Source organism: Phodopus roborovskii, unplaced genomic scaffold (assembly GCF_943737965.1).
Source record: "Phodopus roborovskii unplaced genomic scaffold, PHOROB, whole genome shotgun sequence".
In the NCBI taxonomy this organism is placed as follows: Eukaryota; Metazoa; Chordata; class Mammalia; order Rodentia; family Cricetidae; genus Phodopus; species Phodopus roborovskii.
In genome coordinates this window covers 14,872,242-14,887,458 of record NW_026126585.1, presented here as the reverse complement: position 1 = coordinate 14,887,458, position 15,217 = coordinate 14,872,242, and the positions used below count along the sequence as shown (strand labels likewise).

General features: G+C 48.5%; 1 protein-coding gene across 4 annotated transcripts in view; it reads left to right on the top strand.

Moving 5' to 3' along the window:
* The window catches only part of Srgap2 (SLIT-ROBO Rho GTPase activating protein 2), a 205,438-nt gene extending 190,563 nt beyond the window's left edge, over window positions 1–14,875 (top strand). For 2 of the 4 annotated variants that reach the window (XM_051204128.1, XM_051204127.1), the window contains exons 18-22: window positions 937–1,016; window positions 2,802–2,982; window positions 5,063–5,209; window positions 8,528–8,852; window positions 11,731–14,875. In XM_051204128.1, the coding sequence (XP_051060085.1) occupies window positions 937–1,016; window positions 2,802–2,982; window positions 5,063–5,209; window positions 8,528–8,852; window positions 11,731–12,114 (1,117 nt within the window). In that variant the 3' untranslated portion in view covers window positions 12,115–14,875. Of the gene's footprint in view, window positions 1–936; window positions 1,017–2,801; window positions 2,983–5,062; window positions 5,210–5,955; window positions 6,278–8,527; window positions 8,853–9,823; window positions 9,914–11,730 lie in introns of those variants that run through there. The other 2 variants (XM_051204129.1, XM_051204130.1) reach the window with 2 other exon arrangements.
* The last annotated feature ends 342 nt before the right edge of the window (window positions 14,876–15,217 follow it).

Genomic DNA, 15,217 nt, shown 5'->3' with positions numbered 1-15,217 from the left:
CCGACAGGTGTCCAGATGTTTTTTAGGCCCAGATACAGTAAGGAATGTACCCACTTTTTTGGTACAAAGAAGAATCCATATTGATGTTCTACCAGACTATTCTCTGGAGCTTAGGAGCCCTCCTAGGACTGGCTTTACCTGATCTCTAAGGATATTCCTTAGAAGGGAAGGCTTGTGTACTGGGCAGGGAGAGTTTCCATGACAGGTTTGCTTGTTGATGCCTGTTGCTAGAGCAGAAACCTTCAGACAGGGTGAGAGGGGTTTTTGTACTCTTCGAGAGCGTCCATCTCCCCCTGAGCTAGACGGTAAAGGAGGAAATACTTCCTTAGGGACTTGTAGCCTTTCTCAGTTATCTGCTTTGCATGATCTAAGAGAAGATCAATTTTTTTAAGAACTTGACTGAGCTTTCATCCTCTGGCCTCCAGTAAAAGCTAATCTGCAACAGATCCCTTTCCCTTTGCTCTGGGTTTCCACTCAGCCCCTACTCACTTCCTACTTTCTCATCCGTGTGCAGCCTACTCGGTCACAGCACCCTAGGGGCATCAAGTGAAAGGAGGTAACGCGTCCTAAGTGCCCTCGCGCCAAAGCCTTCGCTAAATGGCACCCTTGACTCCTCACACACTTGAGACCCGGGAACGAATCCAGGAAGAAAGCTGACCTGAGTGATTGGGCTGTTCTGTGTTTCCCAAAGAGTTTATTTGTAACTCCAAAGACCTTCCCTTCCTCTCGAGGCAGTTTAAATCCTGGGTAGTGACAAGAAGTTTGGGGAGAGGGACCTCCAGAGGTCCTTTATTCTTAGCTGTTGATGGCTGTGTGCTTAGATAGGACAGCAAGCCCGCCGTTGCCGCGATGCCTCTGTTCCAAGGACGCTGTGTCAAAGGGGCGAGGGAAACATTAGGAGTACATACTGATGTCCCGGCTCCTTCTCTGTCGCAGTGACAGCACTCATGGAGAGACTACGTCTGCTGAAGACTGCACCCAGGATGTGGCCACAGAGCATCACACAAGTGATGACGGTATGCTCGGGGCTGTGAGTAAAGCAGGAATGTGTGTGCATGTGTGTGTGCGCTGTGCTATCCAGAGGGCCCTACGGAGAAAAAGGGAGGACATTCTGACCTAAGAGATTAAACCAGAGTTGAATGGCTAGACCTTCTGTATTCCTTGAACTTCCGTGCCCTGCCTTTTAGCATCCTATCTAGCCTGAATCCAGTAGATGTAAGCCTCTAATGCTGCCAGGTTACTGGAAACCAAAGGGAAAGCTCATTTAAAAACATCAAGCCTGGGGAATGGAAATGCTGGGTGCCAAGAACTCCACAGAAGCCAAGGGGAGTGGGAATGAGGACACAAACCACACGCTTGCATGCCTGCCAGCTGGAAAAATTGACCCTTCCCAAGTACAGATTGTGTGCTGAACAGCCTGTGAGTGTGCACCCAGGAGTGGAATGCTCAGCTGTCATTCTCGCACCCCTCTAGAGTGCCCATGATTTATTAGAGTCTGTCCCAGCCAGCACATTTTCCCTGTGTCCAACCATCCCACACCTCCATTTCTGGATCTTGGTCTCTGGAAGTCTCAGCGGCTGACAAGGGGCCTCAGAATTTTATGGGCAGGAGAATGAAATGGCACAGTCTACAGAGATTTGCCTGCCCCCCGCCCCACACCTTGCTAGAACTCCGGCAAGCCGGAGACAGCTTCTGAAGGGGGAGATAGGACTTCTTGTTTAGATCCTGGTGTTGGAAGGATCCGTATGATCTTTATGAGAGAAGTGTGTGTTACTAGAGAATTCAGTTCTTATTCTGTTCGAGGCTTTGTCTCTAGTGAGACAGATGGGGCAGCTGAGAAAGCAGAGTCAACTAATCATGTGACATGCCCGGGGCTGTAGAGAGCGGAGATGGACACTGAGACGGGACATCTTCAACAGGAGCAGACTTTCCACCAGAGCTATATGGGCATGGGCTCTTTTCATTCAGCCTTCCTCCCTGCAGTGGCATTTATGATCTAATGGTTCCATGTCTTGGACAGCCTTCTACTTACTCTCCAGGCTCTCTGGCAGCCTAGAACAGATTAGTGATGACAGCAATGACTAAATGTACATATATCACAGTATGGGCTCTATTCTAAGTTTTTCACAGATTGTAATTGACTCCTCATGAAAACTTCATGAAAAAGAGGACTATTCCTATCATCTCTTTTTATAGATAAGGAAAGAAAAGCTCACACAAATGAAAACACATTGCATTACAAGCCCCTTTTAACTGCTCAGATTATTTTCATATGCATTGCCATATATTTGTTATGAACCGCTGTCTGTGTTTTACATTCTACTGGAACAAATGAATAACACCAATAAATTACTTAAAATATGCTATGATCCAAGTGTTTGATGGCTGATAGATTTGCTGTATGATCAGAAAAGAAGTAATGCTCAAAAATACAGGAGGACGGCCTGGATATAGAGTTGAGCGGTAAGGCAGCCTGGATATAGAGTTGAGCGGTAAGGCACTTGGCTTTGAACACCCATGTATGAAGCCCTGGGCTCAATTCACGGTACTGCCTAAAAGAAATAATACAGAGGGGTGGCGTTGGACAATGGGTGGAAGCAGCACAAAGAGCTGTGACCTCAACACAAGTGGTCAGGGAAGCAACGCTCCATGCCTTAGGCCAGGCAGCAGAGAACATGCGAGGCTGTTAGAGCTTGTTTTTTACACTGAGTTATCCTCCCATCCCTGCAAGTCCAGACTTTTCACCCAGTTTCCTGAATCTGTAGATCCCAGAAGCATGTGTTCTTCTCTGCCTTTCCCAGAATGTGAGCCCATTGAGGCCATCGCCAAGTTTGACTACGTAGGCAGGACAGCCAGGGAGCTGTCTTTCAAGAAGGGAGCATCCCTGCTGCTTTACCAGCGAGCTTCTGATGATTGGTGGGAAGGCCGGCACAATGGGATAGACGGACTTATCCCCCATCAGTACATCGTAGTCCAGGACACGTAAGTGGGGCCCTGGCACCTTTGAGGGTGGTCTCTGCTGCGCTGTGGGAGTGAAACTTCAGTTCTAGAACAGTCAGAGCTCCATGGAGAACACCTCCCTCTGCACCTCTTTCTCTTCTCCCTTTAAATCACCACTTAATCCCTTTGTTTTAGAAATGTGCCAGCCAGCATTTATATTTATGCCTAATGAGCGATAATGTGGACTTTTTAATTTGACCAGGCATGTTTCCTCTCTAAAAAGATCAGGCTGAGAAGACATTTTTGCCTCTCTGTTTTTGTTTTGTTTTGGTTTGGTTTTTAATTTTTGGGTTTGTTTGTTTGTTTGTTTTTGTTTTGTTTTTGGAGTCAGGGTTTCTCTGTGTAGAGCCAGCTGTCCTGGAACTCACTCTGTAGAGCAGGCTGGCCTCAAACTCACAGAGATCCACCTGCCTCTGCCTCCCGAGTGCTGGGATTAAAGGCGTGCGCCACCACTGCCTGACCTTGTCTGTCTTCTCAATGTGCATTTTTGTCTTTTGAGATAGGGATTATTGCTGTGATTAAACACTATGACCAAAGCTACTTGGGAAAGGGGGGATTATTTGGCTTATACTTCCATCACTAAAGAAGTCAAGACAGGAACTCAAACAGGGTTGGAACCTGGAGGCAGGAGGTGATGCAGAGTCTGTGGAGGGGTGCTGCTTACTGGCTTGCTCCTCATGGCTTGCTCAGCATTTTGTATAGAATACAAGACCAACAGCCCAGGGGTAGCACCACCCACAATGAGCTGGGGCCTTACCCATCAGTCACCAGTTTAGAAACTGCCCTCCAGAAAGGATTTTATGGATACATTGTCTTAGTTGAGGTTTCCTCCTTCCAGGTTACTCTAGCTTGTGTCAAGGTGACATTAGACTAGCCAGTGCAGTCTCACTCTGTGACTTAGGCTGCCTTGAGCTCTCTCTATATAACTCATAGCAGCCCTCCTTCCTTCGCCCCCACCCCCAATGCTAAGATTACATGGCTTCTCTTTTTAAACAACTATCTACAGCCCAGTCTGCGGAGCCATCGATAGTACTCTTTGCCTGCGAATGGAAATTGACAAGTTGCTTTTTAGGAGAAAGCTGGCTTAAGAAGCATAGGGCAAGGAGGGGAAAGGGTGTCGGAGGTCAGGGGAAAGCAGAGTGGGCTGTAGAGATCTCATGGGATAGGCTGTTCATGGGTTCCCACCTTTTGAAGCACGGTCTCCTAGGCAGAAAGCAATGAACCTTGTGTCCTGCCCAGACCTGCCTCCCTGACCCCTTACCCTAACTGCCCTCACACACTTCTGTAGGATACAGCATTGTCACTGATTTTAGTCCTCCCCTTACTATTATTTTTTTTTTTTTTTTAATACCCTGAATGAGTCTGCACCCTCCCAGCCTCTCTTGGGCTCCTTCTTCGGGGGAAATCCCCCCTGTATTGACAACGTCGAAGCCCTGGTGGTGATCTGTTCATGGACAGGGCCCTCCCAAAGTTACCGTTGTGACGTCACTATGGGATGGAGAGAAGATGAATTGTGGGGAGGAGGGGGCTTTCTTTGTCATCGGTGGCCAGAGGGGCTAAGAGAGCAGTAGGGAGCCCTCGGAGACCGTGTGTCCACGCCCTGCCTCAACACTGACATCTCCCTCCAGAGCTGCCTGTCCTTACCGGCGGTGCTCAGGACTGTGGATAAACCACAGCCAGGACGTCCACCTCCTTCCCAGGAGGTGGTCCCATCATGGCCACCCCATGGAAGCAGCACTGGGGTCAAAGGCAGATGCCTTGAAGTCAGATGTCCCGTAGCCAGGCTGTCCCGAGGAGCCAAGGATCAAGTCGAACTCAGCGAATTATTTATTTTTATTTACGTGACCCTCAGATTTCTTTGCCTCTGCTCACAAAATTAACCCCGACAATGGTTGCCGCCGCCGCCGCCGCCTCCAAGCTGTGTGGGGTCGTGTGTGTGTGTGTGTGTGTGTGTGTGTGTGTGTGTGTGTGTGTGTGTGTTCAGGCGGGCCACCTTGCTGATTTCACACTGCTCTTTATTTTTTTTTCCCTTCTCCCTGCCTGCCTGTCCCTTCCGCTGCAGCGAAGACGGTGTCGTGGAGAGGTCCAGCCCCAAGTCTGAGATTGAGGTCATGTCTGAGCCACCTGAAGAAAAGGTGACAGCCAGAACAGGGGCCAGCTGTCCCAGTGGGGGTCATGTAGCTGACATTTATCTTGCAAACATCAACAAGTAAGCTGTGCTTTTCATTCTCTGCTCCCCTAAATGACTCGCTCACTCCGCCTCACCCCTGGCCTAACCCCACCCCGCTCCTGTGCTGTGCGCAGGGCTCCCAGCTCCCCAAACCTAACTCTCCCTGTGTTGTCTGCTGCTGCACGGTGGATGGCAGAGCTGAGGCTTACATGGGTCTGAGGGCAGGCCCTAGCCTCCAGCTGTCCATTATCATCCTGTGGTCCACAGTGTCTGTCTGCCCAGATTCCGAGCAGTCCTAGCCAAACCTTCATCAAAGCTTTGGTCACCTTGCGCAGCTTGGTTTTGTGCCATTTCTTGTCAATGCCTTCGCTTTTCCAGTTCCTACTCAAATAGCATTTGATACCTTCTTAGACCCTTGTCTGCCTGAAGATTTCAGAGTGTCATGCGTCTTCCACCAGGTGGCTTACTTAGATGTCACATGTCTAGCCCTAGCCTTGTCCTCCCTGTCCTCCATTCATGGCCATGGAAAAGAGAAGCGCACTGAGCCTAAGGGAAGCTTTGCCCTGAGCGCCTAAGCCACCCTGTGACCCTCCGCTCCCTTTCACAGTAGCAGAGAGCACTTCCAATTTTTTCCTGTTGCTTTAGCACTGTGTACCATCCTTCCCTAGCAGTCCCTTTGCAGATGCCCACTCCCGTCTAGCAGGCTTACTCTCACCCCAGCTGTCATTGTGGCCATTAGCAGTATTCTGAGGTTCTAACTCCATCCACACCTGCTGGCTATCTAGAGGGATTCCTGGTTCGCCCGCCCATGAGCTGCTGCCTCCCCAAGAGGCACTCAGGCTATCGGAGAACTAATCTCATCTCAAGGGGCCAGACACCAAGTCCTGCAGACCTCTTTCTGCCAGACCCAGAACTGTGGCCCAGTGCCAGACGGATGACAAGGCCCGGGGCTCTCCCAGTGAACATGGATTGGAGATGACGTACAGTTTGTATTCCTTCCAACTTGGGAGGGGTGAAATGATTTGCACTTTGAAACCCTGTTAACCATAGCCTCTGGACACTGAGGCTGGAAGGAGAATAAAAGATGCTTATTGTTTTTAAACTACATGAGGTTGCCAGATCTCTTGGCTTTTTTCCAACCAGACAATAGAGGGGGTTGGGCACATGGGTCTTTCTTATCTCTTTCACACTCAGGTTCATCTAGTTTACTCAGTTCGCTTACTCAGTGTAGCCCTAATTTAATTCAGACCAGTAAACAAGTTGAGCATTTCTTACTTCCCTCCAGTCTGCTAGGAGGGCAGGCAAATAAAAAGTAGCTGCCAGCTGATCATTTTTTTTTTTTTTCATTATTTGCAAGTCTGCAATCACAAGTCCATGAGCTTATTAAGCCAGAAACCAAAACTGGGTATTGGAGGGGAAGCTGGATATTTATGTAGGCACTTTTATTTTTGTTTTTTTTTTATGGCGCCGGGGGTAGAATCAACAACTCACATATATGAATGGAGCATTCTACTTCCAAGCTGCAGCTTCATCCCTATTACATTTTAAGACAAAGGAATTACAGAGAACAATGAACATGTGGTAGAAAGTCAGGATTGTCCCTTGAACTCCTTGCTTGGTGGTAGTAAGATTCTTATGATGAATTTCCTGGGGAGAAACCATAACCAAACCATGTCAATCTAATCTACTCAAGTTTTCCCAGGCGCCAGCCAATCAGTACGTGAGGGACAGCCCCAATATGCCTGGCTCCTAGGAGTAAGTCTGCCTTCCTGCCTTCCCCGACTGCCTCCAGAACAATGCTCCCATGAAACTTGAGTTTCCTGATTGCCTTGGAGAACTCTCTCCTCCTCGGCCTCCAAGACTTACCTATTTGGGTAAGCCTTCCTCACACCCTGAGCTCCTTGGGGCTGAAAACAGTGTCCTCATTCTGCATCCCAAAATGGCTTGAGTTGTTGGTACTCGGTGCTAGGCCTGGTTCCTCCTCCAGGCTGAGCTCGAGGTGCTCAGCATCTCTGTCTTCCTTGTCTTTGTGCCCCAGATAGAGCCTGGGGATGACACTACCACCGCCCCCTAAGTCTGCCTTCTCAGCAGTTCTGATCTGTGAGTCAGCCATCCTTGAGTGGAAAAAGGAAATCAGCTGAGTTCTTGGGTGTGGCATTTTGATTTAATTCCACATCCTATGTTAACCATCTGCTTTGTGCCAGAGCTCACAGTCTGGCGAGGCAAAAGACCATATGGGAGGTCACTGAGAAGCGGTCATACGGGAGTGCTGAGGGAGCATGGGAAGGAGGAATCTCTTCGGTCTGTAGTTGGAGGTACTAGTGTCATAGCAAGCTTAACAAAGGAAGGTCTTCTAGACTAAAGAGCATCCTTTTTCTGGTTGTGAATGGCTGCCTTACCTTACAAGGCTAGACTGGCCTAACAGCCACATTCATAGAGAGGCTGTTGGGCCACACCCTACCAGACGGAAGCTGTAGGCAGCGCAAGAGCTGACTTAAGGCATTGGCCATGCTTCGGAGCTGGGCCAGCCCCCACTCTGCAGTCCTAACATTACCATCCCGATCCCCAGCCCAGCCCGCCTTCCTTAGTAGAGTCAAGATCAGAGCTCCACAGCTGCTATCTGAACCAGCAGCTTGATGGCACCTTAGATAAGGTCCTTTAAAGTCTGGTTCCAAAAAGTAAAATTAGTCAGCAGCAGGCTATAACCCGTATGGCTAGGATCCCACAAGGTCACACCTTTTGTGGTGTGAAATGCACCGGCCCAGTGCCGGGTGACGTAGCAGATGTCCTTTCTGCCCTAAGATCAGGTACACAGTGAACCCTCTTGTCTGTGCCAGTGCAGTCGCTTGAAAAATCTCTTCAATGTCTGTGAACAAGAAGTAGCCTCTTGCCAGAGCCCAGATGAGGACGGGCTTGCTGCAGTGTAGTTGACCAAACTGAAATTTGTACACGCTAACCCCTGTTGCCAGCATTTCCAACCCTCCTTGGTGATGGTGAGACTCCCTCGCCTGGGGCTTGGGTTTCTGTTCAGGCAGGCAATGGAGTGGTTCTTTTCATGAATCTTTCTCCCATTAGACACTTTCTTCTTGAACAGGCAATATTTTTTCTGACAGCATCTTGCATGATTAGAACTCAAAGCTCACAACCACCAAGTAAGTATCCATTTCGCCTCTACCCAGGTTGGGGGTTGGAGGGAACAGAGCCGTAGGGAAAACAAGACAAAGTAACCCGGAAGAGATAGGGTGTTCTGTGTGACTTTCTTTAGATGTCCCAGGTGCCAGCCTCCATCCCTCTGTCATAGCCCAGCTCCTTTGGACCCAGGGCTTCCTGATCAGATGCCGTTTCTGTTTGTTGAAGGCAAAGGAAGCGTCCAGAATCTGGGAGCATCAGAAAAACATTTCGGAGTGACAGCCATGGGCTTGGCAGTTCTCTGACTGACTCCTCCTCCCCGGGGGTGGGGGCTAGCTGCCGTCCATCCTCTCAGCCCATCATGAGCCAGAATCTCCCCAAGGAAGGGCCAGATAAGTGTTCCATCAGCGGCCATGGGAGCCTCAACTCTATCAGCCGCCACTCGTCCCTGAAGAACCGGCTGGACAGTCCACAGATCCGGAAGACTGCTACTGCAGGAAGGTCAAAAAGCTTCAATAACCATCGGCCCATGGACCCTGAAGTCATTGCACAGGTAACTGAGGGGGCCTGGACAATAAGTAGTAAGTCTCTATCCATCGGTTCCACTCAGAGCAGCCCCGGCTTATCAACAAAACTTAAAGCCTCTGTACATTCTGCAGAGAGTGCAGCGAGTATACATGTGACCCGCCATCAGCTTACTGAGCCATCTGCCTATCCCTGTCTCCCCAGCAAACCCTGAAGGTAGAGTTAATAGAATTCTGCCTCCTTATAAATATTCTGTTTCCAAAGCTGTTAACTGTTAAAGCCAGCAGCTAAGTATTTTGGTAAAAGTCCATTAGTCCAAGTTTCATGTGTTAAGACACTAAAGGTAGGGTTTGGGGAGATGGCTCAGTAGATAAGAACACTTGCTGTGCCAGCGAGATGAACTGAATTCAAATTTGCAGCACCCACGTAAGAGGCCTATGACCCCGGTGTTGGGTATTAAGGGCAGGCAGAGTCCTAGGACTTGCTAGCCAGCCAGCCAGCCAGTCTCGCTGAAAGAACAGGTTCAGTGAAAGTCTTCCTCAAAGACAGTAAATAGAGAGTGATAGAGTTGGATAACTGGCATCTTCCTCTGCCCATAGAACACAAACATGAAAGATAGATAGATAGATAGATAGATAGATAGATGATAGATAGATAGATAGATAGATAGATATGTAGGCAGACAGACAGACAATAGAAACACAATAGTAGACTTTAGTGAAGCTAAGACTCAAATGTAGTTCAGGTCACATCTGTATATGTCTGTGTCCATCGCTGTCACCCAATCATAACGCTGGTCTCTGATACTTGTAGATAGATAATTAGTCCACCATCTGATTCTGTCTTCAAAACCCCCAAAGTATTCTTGTTGCTTGAAGCTCAGGTCTTAGAAGGCTCCCACCCCAAAGTCCCAGGTCACAATGCAGATGAGCCCCAGATTGCAGGACCTTGCTTTTCATCGGCGCCACATTGATGACTCTGTTTTCCGTGAAATATTAGAAACCCAACTCGACCAATAAACATCCAACTACTGGGGCCACTCCAAGCAGCTCTCTCAGACGCCTCTCCCAGCTATATAATTTTCATTAGAACAGGTAGGAACTAAGGGCTTGTTTTTGTCCTCTTCCTCACCTCAGCTTCTGGGGTGATCAGGAAAGGGTAACAGAGGCTCTGTACGGTCCCCATGGGTTCTGTTGGTGCTATGCTTAAGGAGGTGTACCTGGTGTGCCCACTGTTGAGTCCTGGGCCTATCTATAATGTCTTGCTTCGCTTTACCCTCTATCCTGTTTAAGCTCCTGACAGCAATCTGCCTTGCACCGTGGAAATCCTCCTTGATCCTCTTTTGACCAGCCATTAACCAAGGTCTTAGAAAGCTGGGAACATACTAGCTGTCTTACAGGAAAGAGCCAGGAGATAAGAATTCTGCCTGAGCATTCTAAAAGGTTTGAGAAGCCCACAGGTGTAGCTCAGCAGTGCCAGCTCAGAATGCCTGCCTGTATTGCATAGGCTCCTGGTTTCCAACCCTAGCATTGCAGGACGGGGGGGGGGGGGGGTTGAGGCTAAGAAATGCCACAGTGATGGATGAAAATGAGTCACTGTCATCCATAACAAGCTTCCGGTCACACCATCCGACAGGAAGCCCTAAGTGGGAAGCCTGGGGTCCACTTGAAACTTAGAATGCTTGAAAGTATTCTTGATCCCAAAGAGGAGTCCTGTGGTGGCTTTGGGACACAGCGTTAAACACAAGTTTGCAGGGAACTCTTACTGGACGCTGGCTCGCAAAGGTTCTTTGGTTCTGCCTCGAGTCCCTGGGCTAGGGCTGCCTCTTCTCTCAAGTCTTCAATAGCTACTGACTGGCAGATACTAATTTACCTGTGTGGGCTTTGGCTCCCCCTTTTGGCCACTCTTGGGTTCCCTTTCGTGGTGCTGGGTAGAAGGAAACTGGTTCATGGTGCACGCTTGGGTGGGTTGGGAAGTTAAGTGTTGTCCTGGTAAGTCTTCAAGGACTTGGCTCTTGAACCTTCCTCTCTTGTGGAGGAAGGAATAACCCCCTTAACCATTGGCTTTGAAGTCAAGAAAATAAAGGCCATACTTGATCTCTCCCACTTTGTAAAGTTTGTTCATTGGGTACACTTTCAAAACTACAGAGAAGTACATAATGAATCGCCGCGTACTCATGACCTTTACCTTCCATTTAATTTTATGCCATTTCATCCAGAAATGCTTCAGCACCTGCCACCAAAACCAAGGCCTCAAGCTGAAAATACTCAGCCACTCTTCCTTTTTAATAATATGTTTAGTTACTAATTTAATACATTTATGCAATATATTTTGAGCATGCCATCCACTAACGCCTCTCACTTCACTTTCACTCACAACCTTATGTCTTCCTTTTATTTCTTTTAATATCCCTGGAGTCCAGTGTGTGTGTGTGTGTGTGTGTGTGTGTGTGTGTGTGTGTCGTTTATGGGAAGTCCGATACTTTCCAAATATACATAGGTGTAGAGCCACCCACTGGGCCTTGGTCAGCCTACCAGGAGCCCCATCCCCAAAAGTGAGGGACTTCCTACCTCAGAAACCATCAGCTGGCAGTAGCTTCTCCGATAGGGGCGTGGCCTCAGGGGCCCCTGCCCATTTCCGCTGGAATTTTGACTAGCTTGGTCTTGTGCAGGAAACCACCACTGGTGTGAGTTGTAGTGTGCAACAGCCTTGTCATGTCCAGAAGTTCTAAGTTCCCGATGATGAACGTCTCTCTGTCCCCTTTCCCCACATTCCAGACATTCATGTGTTCAAGGACTTCGGCCAAATAAAATATGGTTTCATGGCTTGGTGTGTCTGGTTGAAATAGGCTCCTTGGGGACGTCTGTCTTGGTTTGACTTACTTCTTCCTTTTTCCTGTTTTGCAGGATATTGAAGCGACCATGAACTCTGCCCTGAATGAGCTTCGAGAGCTAGAACGGCAGAGCAGTGTTAAGCACACCCCCGACGTGGTTCTGGACACCTTGGAGCCTCTCAAGACCTCCCCAGTGGTAGCCCCCACATCTGAGCCCTCCAGCCCCCTGCACACGCAGCTCCTCAAGGACCCTGAGCCTGCCTTCCAGCGCAGTGCCAGTTCTGCTGGGGACATTGCCTGCGCCTTCCGGCCTGTCAAGTCTGTCAAGATGGCTGCTCCAGTCAAACCACCAGCCACACGGCCCAAGCCAACTGTCTTCCCCAAAACAAATGCCACTAGCCCTGGTGTCAATTCGTCAGCTTCCCCGCAGTCCACTGACAAGTCTTGTACTGTCTAAGGGGTATAACGTAATCGCTCTAGACAAGGAGACTGGCCGGTATTAAAATCTTCCTATTTAACTAGCTTGGAGACTTCGGTTGAAAATTAGATTCTAAGTTGTTCTTACAGGAATTAGCCTTCCCGTTATCCAACCCTTGAGAATGAAGCCCTTGTTACAGCTTTCCCCTTCCTGGTCCTTCCTTCCTTCCTTCCTTCCTTCCTTCCTTCCTTCCTTCCTTCCTTCCTTCCTTCCTTCCTTCCACTTATTGCCTCCCTCTGTTGCAATCCAGCCAGCTACAGTACATGCCGTTCTTAGGTTAGCCAGAGACAAGTTTCCCATGATCAGTTCGCTATGGTATCTGTCAAGGCAAGACCTGGGGACCTCGGCCTTTGTCTTTGTCCCTTCGCACCATAGGGGATACCACCTTGACCAGATGGTTGGCTGCAGCCACCTAGGTCTCCGGTGGCATCTTGTTTTGAGTACTAATTTAAAAAATCCCCTATAGCCCAGTGTTCATTGACTGTAAGTAATATCCGTGTGCATGCACGGCCATGCACAGACACACACACACACACAGGTTTTCACGGCCTCTCCTCGTCATAGGCCTCTCTTCGTTGTTGTGACAGTTCACACTGAAGCCACCAGGAATCTCTTGTCATCGCAACTTTGTTCCATTTGGACCAGAGAAACCTGGCCTTAGAGACCTCTCTGTCATAGAAGTTTAGCAGAATGGGTCAGTGCTGGGATCTGATGCGGGGGTGGGGATTGCCGTCTGCCTCTTGCTGTGACTTGGTCACGTCACTGGCATTTGTGTTTGCTCTGTGCCGTTCTGTAGAATACATCCCAGTCTTACCAAGGAGCTTTTAACGTTTCTCTGAACACACAGACTCTTCTTCCCTTCCTTGTTTCATGACCACCATTTTCCATGTAAGATGTTGTCCCATATAAGACGGTTTTATAGCTAGTTCCTTTTAGAGTAAAAAGTCTTAAAGTTTTATTATGTTTATGGCAGGTTTGAAAGGGGGTAGGAAATGGGTCCTTCTTCCTCCCAACCTTGTTTGGCATTTAAAACTTTTAAAATTCACTATTCTGTTTAAAAAAAAAATGAATTGTTCTCTGCTAATCCAAAAAATTGTTCCCAGATCAAAACTATTTCAAGTTTACCTCTTAGCTTAGTTTTGTATAAGACTCTCTGGAGGTGGCCAGGGGCTTGGAAAGCCCTATTCAATTCTAGAGACCCTGCCTTTTGAGACCATGTTTTGTTTACCCAAACAAGGTCAACTGAGGAAACTCTGACCCCTCTCCCCCAATCAAAATTATTTTCCCAAAGCCAGAATCTTGAAAAAGTAAAATATATTGAATGCTTCATATTGGGCCTGCTTCAGATGGAATGCTCTAGCTAGCCCGCAAGCCTGAGGCTCAAACACTCACTCCTCTTCTCTGATTGTGGTTTGAAAGCTATGCTTTTATTTAACCTTATTGTTGTTCTGTAATTCAAGAGAGATGGTGGGTTGCCATTCAGGTTGGAAAATCTGAATGTCCTTAGCTTTGTGCTAGAAGAGAGAGATCCTTTTGACCAGTATGTGAAGTTGGTAGTTGGATCTTGAGAAAGGGACGGATGTTTCTCTCTGTATGAAGGGAATGGGAAGCTTGAAGGAGTCACTAATGGGAAGGGGGACTGGAGAGGCGAATGAGTCAGGTGGCAAGGGACAACCCTCAGGCCTTGGGCTGCCTGATTCTCCTGCTCTTTTTACTGACCTGTCATCTTGACCTGGGCTTGTACTGCTCCTGAGCCAAGGGAGACTTTCAGACCCAAGGATCTGAAATGATCTCCCACCCTTACATTCCTCTTAATCTAAGTGGTAGAAGTTTCCAGCCTGCCCTTTATCCTCTCTCCAGGACACTACCCTCTAAGAAGCTAAAAGCAAAGCTTCTTAAAGAGCATACTGTGGGGCTGTTCTTTAGTTCTTGCCTTCTCTTTCAGTCCTGTACATTATTTGTGTTTGTCATGCCCTTGGTCGCTGTCCATCTGCTGATTTGCAGAATGAGCTGGGCGGTGTACAAGTGGTTCCCTCCTAACCCCAGCTCTGGGAGCCTCGCTGTCTTCCTTCTCTCTGGTGCTTCTGATGCCTGTGAGATGGTCCAACCGGAGGCGAGTCCTCCTTGGCAGAGCTCAGTTCAACTGGAATTGAGGTTGCACACTGTGATTATACACCCAAAGCCAAAAGGAGCCGGCCACCCCAGGCCTTGGGCAACTAGCCTTCCTCAGATAGGCTTGCCCGAAACCAGCATGATGCTTCCAAGAGCCCTGCTCTGCCCCTCGTGGCATGGATCCTTTCCCTGGTGTGGACCCCGTCTTTGGGGAAGAAAGGTGGAGTGCAGCTACCAGCTTCCCAGTTTGCAAAGTAGAGGAATTTGCCACCAGCAGCCTAGAGACTGGAAACGCTGGTCTCTGCCAGCCTCCTCAGGCCATCCTTGTTTGTCCCCAAGGAGATGAGAAATCCCTCCAGCGCCAGGGTGAACGGACCACTGGAAGGGCTGGTGTGCGTGGACTTCGGTTCAGAAGAGAACTTACATCTTCCAGGGAACTGCAATGTTGCGACGTCTGATTTGTATGTCACATTTGTGTAAAATGGTATGTTCTTTAAAATGGTGTTGATAACTGGAATATTGTATATGCTTGAAGATGCTTTGTGTGAACCTAAGACTCACTCAGCCGATGTTGGATTGGGGAAAATCCAAAGCACAACTTCAAAATAAAATGCGTTTTTAGGTTTCACTGCTACAAGTCATCTCCCTTTGCCCCCTCCCTGAGAGTGCTGACCATCTGTGCAGCAGGGTAACAAGGTGACCTTCGAGCTTCTCTTCCCCTCTACGCCACTGGCCCCCTTTAGCCCATGTGTGGAACCTCGGGTTTTGTAGGAAGTCTCCTAGCACACTGTCTACCAGTCTGTGGTCAGAAGAACTTTCCTTAACAGGACCTACTTTTTGTTTTTAATGCAGGCTGCTTCATTTCTTGTTTTTATGATCGGGTTTCCCAGTTGAAAAACGGAAACCTGTAAAGCTGGTTGGAAACTTTGCCAGCTACGACCAGGGAGGGGTATTCCAGATGGTTCCGTAT